The following is a 24,347-nucleotide window of genomic DNA, read 5'->3' on the forward strand; positions in this document are numbered from 1 at the left end:
ATCATTGTATCATTTTGTATCTTTTTAGCCCTGATGAAGCCCTGCAAAATGGGGCGAAACGTCGGAAAATAAATAGTTGTAAACTATTTTTATTTCTCTTTTGACCGCAACCCTGACCATCTTTTTATATATAAAATAATAAAATTTATAATATAAATTGTTTCTGAATTATAAATATATCTATGGAGGACCTTTTTGTCTTATAGTATATGTATAGACCCTTGCTTGGTATAATGGCACTGTTTATATTATAAGAAAAAACAAGATATCTATGTGATTCTTTTTTATCCTCGCATTAATGAATAAATAATATGGTCTTTAAACATACCTTTTTATGAAGATGTTTGTTGTACAAAACTACACATTATAGATGGAATGGACCTGACTAAAGTGTAATAGGAAGGTAAGAAACAAAAATACCGTTACAGACGACTACCGGCAGATGTTAGGTAACTGGGCTGTAATTCAATAAGCACTCAACAGGCTTTACTCACCTTGTGTGGGAGCGGAACGGAATTGCACGCCATCAAGTCGCCTACAATCCTCAGCAGAATAACCAAATGGAAATTTAAGCAGTTACATCTGATGAGTCTATGTTAACAGGATTTACATCAGGCTCACGGCACCACGTCTAATTAATACGTGTTTTCACCTTCTTTAGGCTATTCAGGAACTGGACTGTATCTCCATGCTGCGAAACACAGGTTGATGTATATAAAGCTCGAGTGACTCTTGCATGGCAGCACACTCAGTCCAGCGGTCGTCATGAACAGTTTACAGGTAACTCAAATCGTACTATTCTTAGCAACAATACAAAGTAGTGTGTTGTTACTTAAATTTTGATTACCTAATCATTTTACTTTTATTTACTTTTAGATTAGTGCATATCATAAAAAAGAAAATAAGTGAATTCATTCACATATGAGGAGTTTTCTAATAAAAGTTAATATATCTACTCTTGAACAGTATAGTTTTTTTTGTGTTTTGTTTTTTTACAAATTAAAACTCTAACTGAAACTTATTCAGTCAAAACCTAAATTGTTAAATAGGTGTCACAAATTAAAAAAAATAAATAAATAACTTTTCTACACGAGAAGTTTCCATAACTATTTAATTAATAATTTTTCAAAAATTGACTATTGACTAACAAAAAAATTCCTTATACAATTTAAAAGGTTTACTGCTCGAACTTTATCTCGTAAAAGGGACCTTTGCTTTATGAGTGTCAACTTTATGTCACAAAACTACTTCTGTCAGTCCTCGCACACTCTAACCTTAAATATGTAATAGTTGGTTTTGTGACAAATTAAAACTCTAACTGAAACTTATTCAGACAAAACGTAAATTGTCAAATAGGTGTCACAAATTAAAAAAAAAATTACTTTTCTACACGAGAAGTTTCCATAACTATTTTATTAATAATTTTTCAAAAATATCATTCGTGATATCGTTTAAATTTTCTAATGTACAATTTAGTTCCAAATCCCCTGACTTAGAAGTTTTTAAAGCACGTTACACTATGTTTCAAAATCAATATATTTATTTGTACGAAATGCTAAAATGAGTGAAAGTTTGCAGTCAGTATGGTAACAGTAACATTCGTGGATTTTTCATTTTTTTTTTTTGTTCTCAGAAAAAGTTAATTCCCTTTTAGTAACTCTAAATGCATTCAATAATAAAGCCGTAACAAGGCAGTATTATTTTTGTCCCCGAGGAATTTCCACGAAGTTATATCAGTTTACTATATGCTTGAGGCTACATGTTTATGTGTCACATGTCTATGTTTTCCAACTGTAGGTAAAATAACATTTCTGTGTTTATGATCGACGGTTTGTGAACAGTATAATTATTTTTGTATGATTAGTTTACAATTCCTTTCTCGCCGATGTTTTCTTGTTACATAGGGCTTCAGAAAACAAGTGCATGTCTTTAATTACTGTAAAAATACAATAGCCTTTGTCTCTATGAAACACATTCATATTAGTAATAATACTAATTAAAATTAATTAAATACGTACCGCTACAGCTCATAAAGGGTCAGGGATATTGTTGTGCCTCGTACATTGTTATACTTTGTAAGGAAGTACTGTTACTAGAGAAACGATTTTGCAAGGAGGTGGTTTGGTCAGAATCAGGATCGACCGCTAGATTTTAGCTCAATTAATGAGGATTGATGGACCTCGGAGGGCTCCCATATCCACAGGGCTGACAGTGAAACAGAGAATAATTATCTGCCATAGGCGGATTCGAATTCGGGTCGGTTACGCTAGTAGCACAGTCCCTTAATAATAATGCTAATACTAATATAATAATCACTGAAAAGCATGATAGCATAAATTTTTATCAATTTTAAGTTTTTATGAAGCTAATGATCAAGTTTCAATTTTGACAAAGGATAATCATAAAATTGTTTTTGGTGTAGCTCAATATTTGCCACTATTTCTATGCACTTTAGTTCTTCAAAACCACAAGACTGCATTCAAGGGAACTTAATGCATATTTGATAAAATTTTGGACTTAGGAAGATCATAAAGGGTTTCAGAATAAAATTTTTATGACATAAATACAGAAATTAATGGTAAATTTTATTACCTAAATGTGGCACTAGCCCATAGAACATTGTAAAAAAATAAAAGTTTTTAAAATGTTAAATTTTTCTATTACAGTGTTTTAATTTTAACCAGTTTGTCGCTTAAACTTAGTACTATTGATTAGATAAGTTAATAATTGTAAACAAAACTTGAGTAATTAATTAAATAATCTTTATTTTCAGGGAATTATCGTACTCGGAGTTGCCACTATCGTGGCTATCGCCAGAGCTGAGTTTGAGGGTCATGGATATCTATCGGAAGGCGAGGGCATCGGACATCTTTCGGAAGGGGAAGGACACGAATACCTTTCAGGAGTTGAAGGGCTGGAAGGAGGTCATGAAAGTGTGGGATACGAACACGAGTATGGAGGAGGCTATGAGCACAGTGGAGGGGAAGAATATGTAAGTATTACATATTTTCAAATATTTATTTATTATTTTAAGTATTTTCAACCTAAAATCATTTTTAATAGAGTCCTATTTTTAAAATGTAAATTCCGAACTTGAAGAGTTTTCTCGAAAATTCATCACTTTTAAAAACATTATTATCAGTGGAGGATAAATGAGGTTACTATAGCCCAAGACGTTCAGTACTTGACAAAACAGTCTGGAAAATGTCTCAACTGTTACGTTATTAACAGCTTCGTTAGACATTAACGTAAGACGTTAATTGTTATTAACAGATCTTGGTCCCACTGCCGAGAGATAGAGCTGGAAAATGGTTGTGCTTAAATGATTATATCTTTCATAATACATAAATATTTATTTCACTAATAGTTATATTCATAATAATGTACATGATAGATATCATAAGTAATTAAATTTACAAATTAGGGTATTAGAAAATAAGGAAAACGTAATGTTTTTCATTTTATAGATACACCATTCAATTTTAGTTTCGACCAATCAAATATGTTACTATAATTCAGCAAGTTTTTAAAAATAATATTCTGAGTTTCAAATCAACTTTGTAACAATATTTAGAAACAAAATAATAATATAGTACAAATTCATAAGGCTTCGGGCGCTTAATTTAACTCTCAACCTATCTACGAGCAGAACATATTCTGTATCTGATATAAAATTTTACTTACAAGTATAATAATGTTTAAATAAAATAGCAATACATCGGTAATAAACTTTATAATTTATAATAGATAAATATGAAAACAAACCACCTACGCTTCGGTCTACCACTAAGACTTTCCTAGGTGTTCATTAACTTTTTAGGGATCCTGCCGCAGCGTACACGCCTATACTATATGCTTTAATTTAAATTATATTTACCTTTTAACCTCCAAATCAGCTATCCTAATTCATAAAAACGATTTTCATACTTATTTTTAATTACCTTACTTATATTTAATTTGTTTTCCTGTGCTAATTTTCACTTATTTAAAAGCTGTGATACTTAATTATTATTATTATTGTTATATTTCTCTTTTATGAAAGGAATATGGTCCGGGTGCGGTAAAAAAAAACTCAAATAGTAGAATATACTATTTATTGAGCCAACGTTTCGCCTCACGTTGCAGGGCTTCGTCAGGTTTTTTTTGTTTTGACTGCCGTCAAAATAGCTCTGACGAAGCCCTGCAACGTGGGGCGAAACGTTGGCTCAATAAATAGTATATTCTACTATTTGAGTTTTTTTTTACCGCACCCGGACCATATTCCTTTCATCTTTACACACGGTCAACCAATAATCTTCCAGAATTTCTCTTTTATTTATTATCATTAGGTTTTTCATTATTTTGTCCTGTATATACAGTATGAATAAACAATAAGAGCTTTAATACCCTATTCCCTCGATTATGGGAGCTTATCATTATATATCAATTATTTTAGGGATGGTAGTGACGACTTTTCTGATGTTCTTGTTCTGGAAAATTGACTCGATTTTCCAATCAATATAAAATCTCTGGCATATTCCTGAATAATAACTAGTTCGTTTTTTTAATTAGAACCGAACTTTAAATTAATCAAAAAACATTATTTCCAGGATAGCCACCCCAACTACCACTTCAAGTACTCCGTCCACGACCCCCACACCGACGATTACAAGTCCCATCAGGAGTCAAGGGACGGTGACTCTGTCAAAGGCTACTACTCCCTGAAGGAAGCTGACGGTTCCCTCAGGGAGGTCCACTACACAGCCGACCACAAGAACGGCTTCCAAGCGGTCGTCACCCAGAACGGGAAGCAGATCCACCCACACGTTGGTGAACATCAAGGATCTGACGTCTCTCACCACTTCTAAGCCATCTCTACCTTCAATAAATTGTGATATAAATATTATTTTTATACCATGTCATTTGACAATAAATATTTTATTTAAATAATTTTATATAAACTCCTTTAAATCTTTTTTATCCAAAAGACTAACTAACTCCAGGAAACGAAATATAATGTAGAATGATAGAAATGTGATTTGATACTATTGACGCATCGGTTATGAAACCAAAAATAAACTTGATTTATATGCCATTTTCACAAATCTTATAGTGGCAATTAATTGCTTAAATGATAAATAAATAAATAATGGTACTTCTGACAAAAAAATATTATATTTAGTTCTATAATTAACGTATTCCTGTGGTTACTTTGTGACGACCGTACCAGCTTTAGGAAAGTCTGTAGCAGGACCGTAGTAAAGAAAATAACCCCAGTGTTCTTTAATATATTTACAAAAGCGCCAAAAAATAAGTCAAAAATTTTTATTTCGTCAAATGTGCCACGATTTTTGCCAATTTTGTAGTACTGATATGCTGATTATAAATAGTACCTAAGGTACTAAATCGATTAACTTCAAAAGTTTATGACATCAAAAGAGAGTTAAAAATATCAAATAGTACAAAATGGTACTCTAATTGATCGTTGAAATATAAGAAAATGTTTATATAGATATTTAACGACTACTTTTAATTGCCTACGATAGTAAATTTATACACTATCGCTATCACCAGAAATGGAGAAATGACGTCTTTCTAGCGATACCAAAACATTTGAATTAGGGCAAAGTAAACGTGCGCTTTGTGAAATATATTTAAGTGATTTTACTGTTGCTATAACACAATAAGTTCACATTTTAGGGTTCCTCGAGACGGGAAAAGGAAATATAAATTTTGTTCGTCCTAAGAACTCAGTAGAATAACAAAAAAATAATGAATTAGTCATTACCCGTTCTAATCAGATTTATCAAGTTGCCTTTTTTTCACCATTAGTTATGCATTAAATTCTTTGATAATTTGTATTGTACATTCCAAATTATTGCCAACAATGAAAACTGTTTATTTTTTTATGATCAAAATTAAAGGTACTTTACATAAAGTTTTAAAGAAAACTCAGGCATTTAAGCCCTCTTAATCTATTTTAATGAGAATAATAACTATTTGATATTAAAGAACACTCAATTTTTTATTGGTTTACCGAGTTTAATTAAAATATTTAGAGCTGTTATGGAGAAAATCGAAAAAATGTGAAAAATCGATTCCATAAAGCGACATTTCTCGAACAGTTAATTACTGGATGAATTTACGTATACGCAATTTATATACATACAATTACAAATACAATCATGCCTCAAACGCAAATTTTATATTAAAACTAATATAATATAAGTAAAAGAATATTTTACATTATAATTTTATTTTTTAAACAATTCTTAGCTTGGAAAAAACAACAACTTTTCTTTCATAAAATTTAAAATCATGGACTTGAAGAATGTCTACTAGCACGATAGACCTCCAATCAGCGGGACGTGAATTGCGCCGTTAAGATACGACGGGAAACCCGCACAGCAGAGGTGTTTTGCAGTATAAGGGTTCTGGAATTCCAAGTAAATTCTACTATGTAATTATAATACATCATATTAAATTAGATAAAATGCGTATATTAATTAATTTGTGGAATGTAACATATAACATAATTATTAATATTACGTTGCAAGGTCATTAATACTAAAACAATACAGAGTAATAGTCATTGCTTATACCTAATCATTTTTAAATATGCTTATAATCAATTAAAAGTGCGTGATGAGAATAAATTTGTATTAATATTAAAAGAAGTATACTCATTGCAGTAAAAGCATACAAAGAATTGTAAATAAGAAAACGGTAATTGTAATTGTAAATAATAATTTTATACTCCTGGTTAGGAGTAAAGGAATATTAATTTAGCCTTCTACTCACGGACAGAATATGACAGATGCAGCCAGGTAGGAAGATGCAGCAGATAGGAATTAATAAATTAAGTTTTTACCTTTATTTTTTTTTTTTGTAATTTAGAATTTTCTGTCCTAAACAGAAGGAAAGAAATTCAATTAACTAGTGAATAAATTGGAAAACTGTGTGAAAAAAATAATATTAATATAGAAATATTTTTTGCAATTAATGTTCAAAATAAATTTTTTATTGGCTTCCCACAATATTGAACAAAAATATTTTTTTAAAAAAAAAGTAATAAAAAAAGATAAAAAATAAGAGTACAAGCAAATACCATATAAAAATAATAGTCCTTTCCGGGAGAATGACCAACTGAGATCCTAAATAAATTCCGGTCTTATCTTACCTTTAAAAATAATTAAACATAAAATAAATCCTTAAATGGTGAAACTTTGAAAAAGGGGCTTAAATTGGGAAATGGTGTTGGTCGGTATATTATCAGTGGCTAATATATAGGCTGATTAAAATTTTTAACCATTAAAATTTTACTAAAGGAATCCTTCACAGAACACCTATTCGGTTTTGGCTATGTCTCGGAGAAAGTGTAGATTGATAAATTGATGGGATACAAAGAGCAATAGATTTTTTTTTGTTATTTGTTAATTACATAAATAATAGATAAATAATGAGGCATGTAAGTTGCGGTGAAATTGAAATGTGGGAACGTTGAGTGTACAAAGTTTGCAATAAATAAAATGATCAACCTAGTTAACTACCACAGATATTGTTTGTTTCTTATAGAAACTTTTAACAATCGTTTTTGTTATATTTAAAGTTTTTATCTCAGGCAGATTTTGAAGTTTCTTTTTCAATTATAATTTTTTTTTATGAAGTGAATTCTTTGTTTTTACACTGTCAAGCTCTTATTGGATTCTTACGTCAAAACTTGACTTAATATAGGGATTAATAAGCGTTAATGGGCCAAGACGAAATTTGTTGTGAGTGAAAAGAAGAATTGGAAGAAATAATTAATTTTTACGTTTCCTATTAAGCAATATAATTAAAAACTTATGAATTTTTATTAAACCTATTAGTTCTTTTTATATTTCAATTCTTTTTCTTTTATCAAGCATTTGATTTACAGCGTATAAACGGTATATTTTAATGCAATATATAAATAAGATGTTTCGGTAAAAAAATAATTTAACATTGGCGATGGTATAGTTAGAGATTCCATTGAACTAATTAGATGTACGATAATGTTGCATGTATGGTATTTGAATAGTTTACTGTATCTGAGCTCAAGATTTATTTAGACTACAACACATTCTAAAGTCGAAATCTAAATTAGGTAACAAATGAATATTTACAATGGGATATATCATAACTTTAAAATAAAAGATTGTTAAAATAATGAATAAAAAAAATCATTTGCTCCAGAGATATCTTATCTACCATCAGTTCAGATCTCTTTCTAAATATGACTAAAAATATTAAACCTACTGTCCTTGGAGCCTTATGAAATGACTACTCTCCTGGACGAAACCTGCTGGAATAAAGAAATATTTGATTAGCAAGAAGGTAGAGGGAGAATTCGCGGAATATAAAAGAGCCACCGAGAAGAGGCAATACAAGACGACATCGTTCTCCAAACCAGTCAACATGTACAAGGTAGCGGTCCAACCACTTAGTTTTTTATGCATATATACGGAAAAAAACTTAATTACAGTTTTCAAACTGTTTCATTTTAAATTTTAAATGAATGTATTTATTTTTTTTTAGGTAACCATTCTTCTTTGCCTCGTCGGCGCTGCATTCGCACAATACGGTTACTACAAGGGGCAGGAAGAGCATCATGTTGATTACTATGTAAGATTATACAAACTCATTCATGCAAATCTAAACGGTATAAGTCGAGTAGAATAGCTTATGGATTGACTTTTCAGGCACCTCCCCATTACAAATTCGACTACGCCGTCCAGGATCCCCACACCTATGACGACAAGAAGCAAGAAGAGACCAGGGAAGGAGACGTCGTCAAGGGCTACTACACCCTTAAGGATGCTGACGGTACCGAGAGGATCGTCCACTACACCGCCGACAAGAAGAACGGATTCAACGCCGTCGTAGAGAAGAAAGGACACGCTGTACATCCAGTTGTAAAGGGTTCGACTGAGACCTTCTTCAAGACCTACCACGGCAGTTCTGGTGGAGACGGCAGTGGTGCCTCTTCTTCCTCCAACTACCACTACTAAGAATGACAATCAGCATGTATATTGAATTTTTCTTTTTTTATATTTTTATAATAAAATAATTGTCATTTATTTGGAATATTATTTTTATGAGTCCAAATATTAAGGTACTCTACTGCTTGATTTTAACTATGATACTCTCCCTGGTTATTAACCAATTGAAGTTAACGGACCATTAAGCCGGACATAGAACAATGTGAGGCCCATACTCGTTCCTCTCTCGAAGCAAAAGATGTTCCGCTCGAAAACTATTTGAAAATTAGGTTACTAAAAATCACTTTTTTTTCGTACAGTTGCGTGTTCAAGTATTTTTGCTAGCAGCCAAAAGCCAGTAAAAATCATCAATATACGCCTAAGAATATATCTTCACAAAAATATGTGCTGCCGGAACATTCCGGGGTCCATCTGTGATCTGCGGATCTAAGGTTAAGAATCATTGTCCTAGAATTTATTGAACATTGAGTATAACAAAAAAGAATTAAATGGAAAGAAAACTAATAAAATTTATTTAACAAATATAGTAGAAGTATAAAGCAACATAATATACAAAATCAATTTCACTAAATTGATTAAGCAAAATTAAAAAAGAAATTCTTAAATTAGTAGAAATGTTCACTTATGGATACTGTAAAGAATAATTATTAAATAAGTCTTATAAAATGCATAAAAAATGTATTGAAAAGGTCCTTTTCTTACCTAAAAGGTACCTTTAGAGACTAAAGACCTTTCTTACTTAAAAGGTTCTTCCTTATTACTTAATTCATTAAATGATATAAGACAAGATTAAAAAATAATTTGACGAATTATATCAACGTAATTCCCTTATTATAAAATTCAATCTCAAAAATCTGCTGGCTCGATCTAGCAAGCCAGTATTGGATTGATATTTAATTAAGCTTGACACGAACTTTTACAAGTATAAAGTTAAATCTTAAATCTTAAACAAACAAAGATTGCGCCTAAAACTAAAAGTATGTGAAAAGCTTTTCAAACAGTTATAAAACTTGAAAAGTTATTAAACTATTGATATAAAGTTTAACATAAATAAAACAATTAAATAAATAAATAAGCGAAAAGGATTCTCCACAAACCCTAAATACACATTGTACATCACTGATTGTCTATACACAGGTGATACCAATAAAAAGCGAAATACCTCCCTCCCCCCAAAATAAAATCGATATAAAGATATAAGAAAAAATTATAAATAAAAAAGTCAAAGAGGGTTAAATACCAGCAAGTCAAATACAATATAAAATAACATATTTAAAAAAATAAAACAAATACAAATACATCAGATAAAAATACATCCTTCAAGATTATCTTGAATAGATCTATTTTTTTGACAGGTGGTGCCTTCCTATCAACAATCTGCTATTTTTGTGTATAGTATGAAATTAGCATCTATATATAATAATTATCAAAGTATAAATAATAATTTTTATTACTAAACAATGACTGAATTAGCATGTAAAAGACATTGATTTATAAATGATTAATAATTCTCCGTAACAGATTTCGGAAAAAGTCAACTATTAATTATAAACGTACAAAAAATAATAAACCAATAACATAAATTTGAAGAATTGTTTAAATACATATATTCAATCATTTCAGGTGAATTGGTAGATTGGATCCACCTTATTTAATTAAATTGTTGTTTAAGTAAAAACAAAACAACTCAACAAAATATTACATTTATTACATACAAGCACATTTTTTTTTAAAACTGTTAAACAAACTGTCAATATGTTAAAACCACTTCTTAAATAATAAAAATTTCAATTTAAGTATTATAATAATTTAAATGAACTCCTTGCTTGCAAAATAAGGAAAATAGGTTTGTACAAATAACTGTAAAATACACTCTGGAGAGAGTGGAAGAAAAGATAATATTAAATATTATTAAATTTTTTTTTTTTTAGTACGATGAAAATTATATTTTTTAATTAATTAAAAAAACTCAAATATAATAATGAGATAATGAAATGTAAACGAAAAAAAATCGTGTATGGAATTAATTATTAGGAAAATTCTAAAATTATGTTTTTAATCATTTTTAGTAAAAAACTATTTCGTCCAATTGTATAAGAAATATTCGTATTAATTAAAATAATGATTAAAAAAACTAACACACCATAATAATATAAGTTGTATTATTTATTTTTATTAGATCTTTCAATCTGATATCCAAGAACGACATTTCAAGCTAAAATTTGTGAAATTAATACAGAAAGATATTTTAACATAAGAAAGTTGCGGAAATTCATAGTTTAAATAAATGTTCTATAACCTCGAAGTAAAAGGAAAATATTAAACCTGAGAATTATTAACGATTTTAAAATACTAAGATAAAAACAATACAAATAGTGAAATGTGATTTAAATAAAAAGAACAGATTTATCAATTTCCAAGTTTTATTATTTTTGTTTATTTATATATAATGCTATATATAATGGACCAACTCTAATAACCGGGTTTATCATGGTTTTATAACGTCTCATATCATATACATTTTAAGGAATTTATCAGATTTGTTGTATATTTTATCACTAATTGTCTTATTTCTTCTTATTATTCCACGTTCTTATATAGATAATTTTTATATTCATTTTAACTTTTGGATATACTTGGGTGATACTGTCGAGAACAGGAATGTAAGTCCATACTTTGCAGCTTGGAACTACAAGAATGAAAATAAATAGGAAGAAGAATATAGTTTTTGTTTCCGAGTATCATTTCTCCTCCTTTCCTTTACTATTATAACCTTAAGTACTATAATAAGTCCTTCGAATGATCTATAAATTCAATAGATTATTACAGAAACATGAGGTTGAGATAAAATTGAAATAAATAAAATATTTTTTTAATAAAGCCAAACCACACAAAAAACAGAAAATTAGAAAGTTAGTCTACAATTATTACGATTACTAACAAAAAATACAACCGTTTAATGGTTATTGACATGCCAAATGAGGAAAACAAGAGCAATATTCTAGAGCATGTAGTGGTTTATCTTAATCGGAACCCAAAACCGGTTAGCAGGCTTAGTATTTCACCTACAAACGACAACTTTCAACCAATCTTTTTGCGAAACAAATATTTTTTTTTTATAGACACGGACATGAGAAAGTGTCTCAACACATTTGTGAAATGTTCTTGTTTATTAATAAACCTACGATATGTATATATTTGGGGTTCATTGCTGAACTGAAGAATTTCGAAAACCCTTACGTAATTTCTCCTTATCCTTTTTGATTGAATGTCTTTATATGTAGAAGTAGGGCACTACTGGTAAATCGAATTGAAATAATTTTTTGTAGTTCGAAATTAAGGAAATAACTAAAAATTTTTGGCACGATTAGGGACTGAGTGATTTCTCAGAAGCACTTAATGCAGCAAATATTTTATTTAATTTATGTACAATGTAACATAATTATTGTTTAAAAATAATTGTTGTTCTTCTTTCCTTTCTTCTAAGTACCCGTTACTTTCTCTATCAAGGGTCCTTCGATATTAAGTAAAATTTATGGACACTAGTAGTAAATTAAATGGGAGCACATACAACTATCACACAACAAAATTCAATATTAATATTTATCTATTTTTCAAGTTGTTGAAATAAATATTTGTATTATAGAAACTATATAATTACTGAACAATTGTGGCATGATTCAGAAACTGAGAGCTACCTTTCCCAAAGCAAAATAATGCAAATATGTAGCTCCAATGATATAAAATATAACATTATCAATGTTTTAAAAAATAATCGTTATCTCAGTTCCCTAATTATAAATATCTTTTTTTTCTCGTATTGGTTTCCGTACTGACTAAATTAAACTTCATGGGTATTTATTGTCATTAAAAAAGAAGTTAAGAATTTAAAATTTAAAACAATAAAAATCGCTATTGTCATCAAACAGGCAGATTATAATCCAACATACGTATAAATTAAGTGAATCACCATAAATGGATGTTTTCAATGAATGAAACTGTCTATTCAGTGACTCTACGAAACACAATTTACTGTTGTGTAAATTATGACAGATACAACAATATTAAAATAATTTTGGTAATATATATGCAAATGTAGATACATACATTTCAATTATAGTTTTATTGATGATACTAGGTTGAAAAATATAGGACACTTCTCCAAGGGGAAAAAAACATATTTAACCTAGACCGCTGAGAAAAATAAAATGCTGATATATTGCTATAGTGTGAGTCAGTATAAATGCAATTTGGACCAACTCATGTAGCAAAGAAGGACAATTTATATTTCTATATTTTGTGTCTATTAAAAATTGTATTTAAGATTTTCTAAAATGCAAACAACCAATCTAACGTGTTATTTCTAATTTTAAAAAAAAAGAAATTTAATTAAATCTTTGTGCTTATGTGATTATTTTTACACTTAAACTCATTTAATATGATCAGAAATCTTTATTAACATTTTTAAGTGAAAGCCGGGACATTGATAGAAAAAATAACTTACAACTTCTAATTTTTTATTACAATAATCAAAATTTGTATTATAAATTAACCACTCTACTAGAAGCGCTTTTAAATTAAAATTTTTTAATACAATGATTCGGATTTTTTCTTATTTTACACAACAAAAAAAAAATATTGCTATGCTTTAAATTCATATAGAGTAAAGTCAGAAAACGAGTACATATAATATTTTCAGCTCCTAGAGTCATTGGCAATAACACTCAGACACATGCTGAATAATTTTCAATCCATTATCAAAAAAAAAAATCATAGAAATCGATATTCCAAAATCAGTAGCCTCCCCTTGTTGGATATATAAATTCAAATTTTGTAATATAATTAGATAATTTTTTCATGTATCTTTAACATTAAATGTTAAATGTTATAGGTTTAATGTTAAAGAATCAAGAAATACGCCAATAAAACCTAGGATAATACTTTTAGTAGTCCTGAGATTAATGTTTTTAATGGTTAGTGAATATTTTAATTAGTATATTTTTTAGCATAAGTCTTATAATTACTTCTTAACCTAATATCTTATGTTAATGAGTGTCTCAGGGTCAGAGTCAACGACAAAAATCTTTCGAATAAAAATAAAAACGGTTTTAAGTTAAAAAAAAATATATTTAAGTGCTACCAACAGGTAGTTTGTCTACATGCCTATATCATATTATATGCCTACATCAAATTTACAAGATGCATTTATATTGTAAATGCAGTTGTAAATGTCAAAAAATAAATAATAAAAGATATATTTAAGTAGCGAAAAGCTGTTGTTTTTTTTTTTTTTTAAACTATAACTGAATTAAATGTTTTAAGCAAAAAAATTGATGAGGTAAAATATTAAATATTTGATTATTATCACAATGGTAACTAATTGAACCCACCTATGCAATAGAACCTTTTATTTGGTGAAATTTAAGGTGTGTTGACAATTTTTTAAAAAGCTTCATTTCATAACATAAATCCAATGATTAGCGATCAATATATACATAATATCAAAGTACTTATAAAACGCGGCAAAATAAAATTGGTTAATTTCTCATTGTATGTATGGTTTCAATTCGGTAAGTTACTAAAGCACTATTTGAACAAAATAATTTTAGTTACAGTGAATAACTTTAACTCTAACAATTATATGAATTTCGATCAGTAAATATTACTAAAGTCAAACTTTATATCTCAATTCCAATAATTCTCAAATCCAATGGCCATTAAAAAAAAATTGGATTAAAGAAAAAGTCCATTTATCTGGAGTAATAATGTGTTTCCACAGCCGTTCAGAATGTCGGGAAATTCTATACAAAGAATTGTGTGATCAATAAACAACAAAAAATTTGTGTTTATTGAAATTATTAAAGCAATGTGGAAAAGATTATAAGCATTTTTATGACTATGTAATAAGAACTTCTATAAAACTGAGTGTTCTTGGCAAGGTTTAATTCGTTTACATTTAAAAAGAACTTAACACGTTAGGAATGCATTGTAAAATACATATTCGGAATGAACGATATGGATATGATATATTAGTTTATTATTAAAAAACGGTCACTGAATGTAACCCAGATTTCTAATAACAAATGATACTATAATACAATAGAAAAAAAATCAATATCTTTTGGCCTATAAATAGCTAATGAATTCGTAATATGCCAATACTTATCGTATTTTTTTTTTATTCCAACGTGATTTATAGATAAAGATGTAAATGTATGGTGCATATACTGTATCAACGTGAAGAAACTGGCTAAAAGACAATAAATTAAGCTAGTAACAGAGATAATGGACTAACAAGTGGAACCGAAAAAAAAATTAAGAAATACGTTAAGAATTTGATTAGTATGCGAGTGGCTGAATGGCCTAGTGCCCTTGGCGAGAAGCGGAAGAACATGGGCAATCTTGTGTAACACTCTCCCACCTCTTTTCAACGAATGACTTAACGCCATTCCAACTGGAGCATTTATTTATATGTTTTGGAATATGGGAAAATATTTCCAAATTTCACATTATATATAGTTCAATAATAATTACTTATTTTCAATTAATTACCAGAAATAATTTATCCCAAATATTCTTAATATGAATAAAGTAATGTTTAAGAGAAAATTGAACAAACCAATTAGTAAATATTTTAATAGAAGAATGAAAAGAATGAACGATCTCTTTTTATCGTACTGTACTATATATACATGCACCTAATGATAGCAAACAATTTTAAACATTCATGTTACTGAAATATCATCACAAAATAATCGATTTTTTTATTCCAAACTGTAACTATAGGAAAAATTTAAAATTAATTTTTAACATTTAAAATACTACTTTATATTTGGTATTTGTAATTTATATAGGTCTTGGATTTTTTAAAAATAAATTCCGAATATTTTCTTATCACAAAATAACCTTTTTAACATCGCCTAAACATACTATTTTAGTTCATTAATATCTTATTTTTGTCAATTATTCAACAAAGATAAACAAATTTAGATTTTTATTATATCGATTTATGGTTACATGTTAAAGAAGAGTTAAAAAAAGGATTTATAAGTTTTCGATTTGTAAATGAAAATAACTAATTGAAAATGGGAAAATTTGAATCAACATCACTTTTTTTTTCCAAGATTAAACTGCCAAGTTTTGAAAAATAATACTAATTATTTATTATATTTTATTATTTTCGATTCCATTTCGCTGGTTCATAATAGTAATCTATCTTTTTGAGGTACATTTTCAAATCCTCACCAATTTTTCTTCAGTGAAACTAACTTGGGAATTTCCAATGGTTTAAATATTTTTGCTAAAGGAATGTGATTGAAAATGAAATTTTAAGACAAATTCATATGAGGCACGTTTTTTTTTTCTTGACACGTTTAAAAAGCATAAATCGTCATAAACAATGATATTTTTTACGCCCGATTTTATTAATAATTTTAAGTGGTGCGGAAAATTGAACAAACCAAAAGTGTATCATTTATATGGGAAGATTAGTTTGATCGTATAATTATGATTGTGGAATGATTGTCCGGGTAACAAATAAAAAGGTTTAACGTCAAATTTGGGTTTCATGGATTGACCGGAACCCTTAACATAGGTGAATCACATAAAACAAAAAAAATTAAATACTTTATAAAAAATAATTTTGTATTAAAGAAAATAAGAATTAGCACGTACAATAATTAAAGGGCGAATATGTAGGAAAGAAAAGAACAAATATAATTTATACGATGCTATCAAGTTTCGTTATCTTGACATTTTGAACCAAATAAGAAAATAAAAACTTGGATACAAAACCTATATTTCCATACATAACCCTTAAAATAGGTGAATCACATAAAACAAAAAAAATTAAATACGTTATAAAAAATAATTATGTATTAAAGAAAATAAGAATTAGTACGTACAACAATTAAAGGGCAAATATGTAGGAAAGAAAAAAACAAATATAATTTATACAATCATAGGACATGCTATGAAGTTTCGTTGTCTTGACATTTTGAACCAAATAAAAACTTGGATACAAAACCTATATTTCCGGAATCCGGAAGTGGAGAGTAAGAAAAAATCAGTCATACTGTTTATGTGACAAATAATCCTTTATAAATAAAAGGAAAATACATAATTAATTATTGAGCTCAGGGAAATTGATAAAATTACAATGTATATACTAATTAATGTTATTAAAAGAATTAAATCTGTACTACTACAACTCAAAAAGGTTGAGAGGTGCAGTACTTAGTAAGGAAGTACTTTTATTACTTGACCAACGGTTGTGCAAGGATTTGATTTATCATATAAATATAAGTAGGGGAAAATATTAAATACTGTTCTAAAAACCTGTCTCTTATTATTTTTTTATTACACTTTGGATCCTTGTCCAGAGCCTTTTATGCAGATTTCCACACAATAACAACAATTCATTTGCTGGAACTGAGACAAATAATAATAAATATAAGGTTCAACACAGATATAATACATCTCAACATTATGTTTTGTTTTTTGCAACTCATTGATTTCCGGACAATTTATTTCTTGAGTAAAATAATTACCCCACATTCTGTACCATGTCATTCACCTGTAATATTTAAATATTTCTAATTATATTAAATATCATATGAAAGAAATAGAGCTGAGAATTGCATAAATTTATTTCAAAATTAATTGAGAGAGTGTTTTGCTAAACACTACAACTTGCACCTACACACCTGTTTCGCGACATATGCTCCACTTATTTCAAATTCAATTAATCCTTTGTGGACCATAAAAGACTTTAAATTTCGAAATTTTAACAGGCCTTTCACTTTCAGCAGGGCGAATTTACAAAATGCTGAATGCAATAACTGGCTAGTACAGGACTTTCTACTATTCCTATATTTCATATCACAAATGTGAAAGAAAGTGGTTTACGAATACAAGGTTTAGCAATATGATTTCAACAAAACGTATGTTCCAATTGGAATTACTATGTCCTTTTATAACAATAAATTTGCACCAAAATTGGTACTGCAAAATCTCTGGCACTGCACAGTCTTGCAATTCCGAAAATATCTTGTGAATTTGTAATACTATTTAAAGAGCATAGTACGGTGCTACTAACTAAGAAACCTACTGGGCTGATCATTATTTTCTGTTACACTGTAGCCGTGAGTCAGCCCTGTGGGTTATAGAGCCCTCTTGGGGTCCACTCAGACTCAGAAAGTGGATACCCTTAATTGTTGAAAAATCTGGTGGTTGAGCGTCATCTTGAACAAATAAAAAATTAAAAAAGAAAAATTTAAAAAAAAGAAAGTAATGAAGCATGAAGTATGTACGGTGAAAAATCTTATCCAATGCGCGTAGAATACAAGGTCCAACTAAATGTAAAAACTAATGTATTTTTAATTTGAATAGGAATCACATCAACATTCAACCAAACCAAACGAGAAGGTAGTCAACCAAAAGGTGCAAGTAGTCAACTACATCCTGAGAACTACAACTGGAATGTATTGATTAATTTAAAAAAATCGTTATAAAAAATTCATTCTTAGTTAAAGGAGCGATTACAACGTAGGCAAAGAAACTTCTTCAAGGCTGAAGCCCTTCTGTTGCTGGAAATTATGTAATGGACTTTATATTTATCTATTTTTTATTATAATCATTAGTATTTTATTTCTTCTGCCTTTTTCTTTCTCATATCATGCTTTCATTATATTATTCAATTTTCTGCTTTATTACTTCTATATATCCATATTAGCTGTTTCGTTTGTATTTTATTTTTTTCAATAATTATCATTAACTATATATAATTTTTTAATGATTTATCTTTATTATTTATAACTGCCAAGTAATTAATTATAACACTGGAATGGTGAGAGGTGTCTTGTGTGCGAGACCAATACCGACCATTGTTAATTGCTAGAAGTAAATCAAATTTATATCCAATAACCATGTGAGGCCTACCATCTAATAAGAACCATCTAGAAATAAATTTAAAAAAATGAAACAATATAATTCCATTTTAACACAATATTAGCTCACACTATTTAGTGTTTTTTTTAAATTTTCCATTATATCAACTCCCTCCTTATAACATGCCGGTACCACAGAGTCAAAGAAGAATTCCTGAAGAAGAATTCGGTCCTGGATCCGACGGTGAGATTTGAGAATAATGACCTCGATCAGGTGGGTGGAGTGGAAAGGAAATATATGAAATGCGTCCTTTTCCGTAAGGAAAAATTTCGCGAGACCTTCGGAGTGAGTTCGCCGTGAGAGGCCTTGTGCTTGGATCTCGCGGAACAATTCCAGATAAAACAATGAGCTTCTTAGATGAAATAGGTATTAGCATCGGGAAAATAGCTATCTTGGCGCCCAATATTATTTTGGGCTCCCTTAGGATCCTTTACATGGGAAGTTTCTCTTTGATTATTCATTGTTTTTTTGTTTTTTTTTAGTTTTTGGACCTGCAGATTTGTGTTTTAATTTAGGCATTCCCTTGACTTATTTATTTATTAAATTCTTTCTTTTAACTTATCTATTCATTGAAGTATGTCTTTTAACTAACTTTTTGTTTTGTTTTTTTTCATAAATTTATATATTTATAAACTGATATACTGCGATGGCTGTTATGTCTTTTAGTACAAGAACTCAAGAGGAGAAAAAAGGCAGTTATTTCACCCCAATTTTTTATTACTTAATTGAAAACTAGGTATAATTACTAGTCAAAATTGATGAGTCTGCCAAGTATACGTAGGGGGAATAAAAAATGGCGGTTGTTTCTAAACGTTAAAAATAATTAATTTTTTATTTGGAGTTCTATATCATTACAACAATAGAAAATCTAAGAGATCGTCATTTAAAGTAGAGTAAATTTGCTAAAATCTAAGCTCTGATAGAGCTATTTACGTTCAATATTTCTCGAGATATAGCATTTTAAAAAGCAACATTTCATAAAAATGTTGTATGAAACATACTGAAATATCAGTAGTTAGATAATTTATTTTGAGAAATCTTTATCTCAGCAACTATGTAATGTACATATGTCTATTAGCACTCAAATTAAAGCTAGTTTAATGAGCTATAAAGTAGTTTATGACGCTTATTTTTATAGGAGTAGTAGTTTTCATGAAATTTGCTAAAATAAATTGATTTATAGTTGTTCGAACAAATTTTCATTTGCCACACTTATATTCATATGTGAATATCATAAAAATAACTACTCCTACGAAGATAAGTGTCATGAACTACTTTATAGTAAGTTAAATTTCCTTTATTTCGAGTGTTTGCAAATTGATTTTAGCAAATATCATAAAAACTACTATGCCTACGAAGGTAAAAGCTAAAATACTTTATAGTACATTAAACTAGATTTAATTTGATTGCTAATAGATATCTGCACGTCACATAGTTTCTGTGATATAGATTTCTGAAAATAAATTTACTAACTACTGATATTTCAGTACATATTTATGAAATGTTGCTTTTTAAAAGGCTATAACTCGAGAATACAGGACATAAATAGCTCTATTACGGCTAATATCTCAGAAAATGTACTCTTTTTTACATAATGTTCTCTTAGACTTTCAAGTTTTGTTCGTAATTTTTAAGATTTAGAGCTCCGAATGAAAAATTAATGTTTTTTAAAAGTTTTAGTATAGTTTCCTGTACTGAATTCACAACAACCAAATTTCAATAATGGAAACAATAATTCAAAAATTAAATACTAATAAGTAGTACCTTATTATAAAAATGAATGTTTTCAAGTATGATATATCAACTATTCTTATTAGTTCACATTACAAATACAATAATATTTAGGTCGTTGCCAACCTTGTTAAAATAAATAAAACTTGTTTAAAATAACGAGAATTTTCTTAAACTTAATTTTAACATTCTTTCTAAGGCTAACCTGATAATGTAGGTAACTGATGAAACTATCTCCATACTGCTATTTACTACCTCTATTTGTTAAAAGATGAAATTTCTATTCAATTTTTTGGGTTAACCTTTGATATTTCTTTATTCCAAAATTACTATTGTGTCACACTAGTTAATATAGTTTGTTTGTTATTTATTTATAATATCTAAGGAGTGTACGCTTAAATTACTTTTAATTTACCTGTTTTAAAATTGATTGTATATAGCTTCTATAGTTTCCCTATTTTTTGAGTGATTTACTGTTTCTGATATTCGTGGATTTTTGAAATCAAAACTTCATTAAATAATAAAACACTTTATTTTTTGTTTTTTGCAAATTTAACTATCTGACAAGGTTAATATTTCATTAAATAATAAAACACTTTATATTTTTGTTATTTGCAAATTTACCTATATGACAAGGTTAATATTTCATTAAATAATAAAAAACTTTATTTTTTAGTTTTGTCCAATGCTGGGCCAGTGTTTATAAATTTAACATTTTTACAATTACCAATATTTCGCTAAATTCTAGTCCTTTGTTTTTTCGAGGTTTCTAAAAAAATATGTTGTAAAATATTTATTTTTTTAGAAGATTTTTTCACTTCACTTCATTAAAACTATTTACGTTATGAATAGGTAAAAAAGTTTTTAATCTTTTTATTAATTTTTTTGCACTATTACTAACAATGAGATATATTAATTATTTCCAATAAATAATATGAACTATACTTAAGAAGAAAATGTATTGAAAATTATTTATGAACACTATATCACAATATTTCATTGAACAAAGGACTAGTAGCTATTTAAAATTAAGTGTTTTAATTATTTATTAATTACAAAATATTCGCAGCAATAACAGAAACTTTATTGTATACAATAATAATAATTATGATATTCATACATAATATTTCACAACTATAACCCTTATTAGGATTCACGCTCCAACAAATAAGAGTGGTGGAAGGAAGATGTGCAGGTATAAAAAGAAGGAGGTGAATCGGTCAGATCAATTCTCATCTCTTCCAACAACAGAGCAACATGATCAAGGTATGAGGAATCTAGAATTAAACAAGAGGATTATAATATATATCGGAATAATTATTAATTATAATTTCAGATTATTGCTGTACTTTGCATCGCCGTAATGGTTCTCGCCGATTACGATGGATATAGTGATAACAATCAACACGAAGAACACATTGATTACTACATAAGTAATAACTTTTAAAAGACTAATATATTTTTCATGGATACATATATTTCATTATATATTTTCTCTTATAGTCACCACCGCATTACAACTACGAATATAGCGTCCACGACCCGAGGACCCACGACTTCAAGAGCCAGCACGAGACGAGAGTGGGTGACACTGTCAAAGGTTACTACACCCTGAAGGAGGCCGACGGTACTACAAGAGAAGTCCACTATACCTCCGATGACAAGAATGGATTCAACGCCGAAGTGAAGAGGACCGGGCAGGCCTACCATCCACAGGTGTACAACCGCTATCATGGATCTGAATCAGCCTCACAGGAGTATAAATACTAAATAAGTTTATTAAATTTGTAAAAAAAAAAAATAAACAAAACGTTATACAATTTTTTTTTAAATCTACCTAAAACTGGAATCAATTTAGATAGTGGTTTAAGAGTTCTTCATGGTCACCATAAGTCGTAGGAGATTCTAGCTCTAACGTAGTCCAAATACATGATGATTCAAACTGCAGTTTCAAATATTATTGGCATAATAAAACTCGAATAATAATAAATAAGAATACATTATTTACATTAATTGATTTATTTTTTCATCTTAGTAATAAATAACCAGAGATTATATTTGCCGTTAATGTTACTGCGAATGTGGTCAAACAATATTTCTAATTCTTTTAATTAATACTGTGAAAGGTATTAATATACTTCGTTTGCTATCTGATACTGAATAAGGAAATATCATATTGATGTAATTGGATGACCTAAAAATAAATGAACCTAATCATGTGAGTAATAATATTGTCAAAGACACTGTCAAATATCCTGATCTAGTAAAAATTTTTATTCGAAATTATTCCTTCGAAATAGGATCTAAATACCAATTTAAATTCAATATGTGACTTTATTGCTGAATTGTTAAATAAATTATTATAGACTGAGTCGGTAGTTGTAATCGATACTAAAACCAATCTCAAACATTAATAATAAAATAGTAAATATGTACTTCAAACGATGTTTTTATTAAAAATGGAGACTAATATTTCAAACTCAAGTATTTTTTTTTTTTTAATTTCATCTTTTGTATTAAAGTCCTGGTAGAGGTACCGTCTATTTATAGCAAGAATATTGATTTTAGAAGTGGCGAAAATAATTCCCTGTTATGCTAAAAATAGTCCTTAGTTAAAAAAAGCATGTTTGACTGTTCTGAGCTCCTGATCCCTTAGTATAGTTAAATTATAATATAATAATATGAAGTAAAATTCATATATTATGAATGCGAAATGTATATCACATATGTATATCATATATGAAGTAAAACTTATATATTATTACATGTATATCACAACTGCGTTATATTATATTACTATTATCGTATTATTATTATATATAAATATATGAAGACAAATTGCTTCAAGACAGGTTTATATACGGAATATTCTAATATCAAATTTTCTGAAAATAATAATGTTTATATACAAAGAAAAAAAAAAGAAGGCAATTATTATAAAACTAATGTTTCTTTAATATTTTATAAACGTACTTTGTTATCCAAAATTTATAGAATATTCAACTAAAACTTTAAACGGAAAGAACGTTAAAAAGGCCAGCCCCGAATGTCAAACTTATGAGAATCATAAAATTCAAGAGCTATAACAATGAAAAATATTAGCACCACAATATTCTTAAATTAGGTATTAAATTGCAATGCAGAAAAATACGAAAAAGCAGTGCTAATTTAATGCTCGAACGTTTGTTAAAACACAAAATATTAAAGGCAATATAGTTAGAGTATGCAATATAGATATATTTTAAATATCTAACCATTAATAATAGATATATACGTAGACAAAAATAAATAAGAGTTCATCTACAACTTATGAAGGGTTTTGGGTTTAGTACTAATAATACATTGAACATTTCTCAATTATGTATTTACACCTGAACCTAAATGACCAGGAGTGGTAAACGAACAATAGACTAGGAAATGACGGTGTTACCATTTTATGTAAATTGATTCTACTTCTAAATTCTAAAATCGTTGTAAAAATCAAATAATACTGCAAGAAGCGCTTTAGTTTTCGCTTGCGGAACCCCTGTACTAGCTCATTCAACTTTATTGGCCTATGAGACTTTGAAAATTGTCTTTACCAGGGTTTACCATAATAAGTGTCAGATGATGATTTTTAATTAAGTCATATATTATTAAACAATATTTACTTATCAATGAAAATTCTTA

General features: G+C 28.4%; 2 protein-coding genes across 2 annotated transcripts in view; one reads left to right on the forward strand and one right to left on the reverse strand.

The window, feature by feature from the left end:
- Positions 1 to 24,347, reverse strand: part of Lmpt (Limpet) — a gene marked incomplete at its 5' end in the record, with an annotated part of 767,445 nt that overhangs the window by 329,019 nt on the left and 414,079 nt on the right.
- LOC106683019 (adult-specific cuticular protein ACP-20) lies at positions 8,356 to 9,077 on the forward strand. Its single transcript, XM_014424222.1, has 3 exons — positions 8,356 to 8,424; positions 8,536 to 8,622; positions 8,700 to 9,077. The coding sequence occupies exons 1-3, from the start codon at positions 8,416 to 8,418 to the stop codon at positions 9,006 to 9,008; spliced, it is 405 nt and encodes a 134-aa protein (XP_014279708.1). The 5' UTR covers positions 8,356 to 8,415; the 3' UTR covers positions 9,009 to 9,077.

This window comes from Halyomorpha halys, unplaced genomic scaffold (genome assembly GCF_000696795.3).
Source record: "Halyomorpha halys isolate HHAL.00 unplaced genomic scaffold, Hhal_1.1 Scaffold458.1, whole genome shotgun sequence".
Classification (NCBI taxonomy): Eukaryota; Metazoa; Arthropoda; class Insecta; order Hemiptera; family Pentatomidae; genus Halyomorpha; species Halyomorpha halys.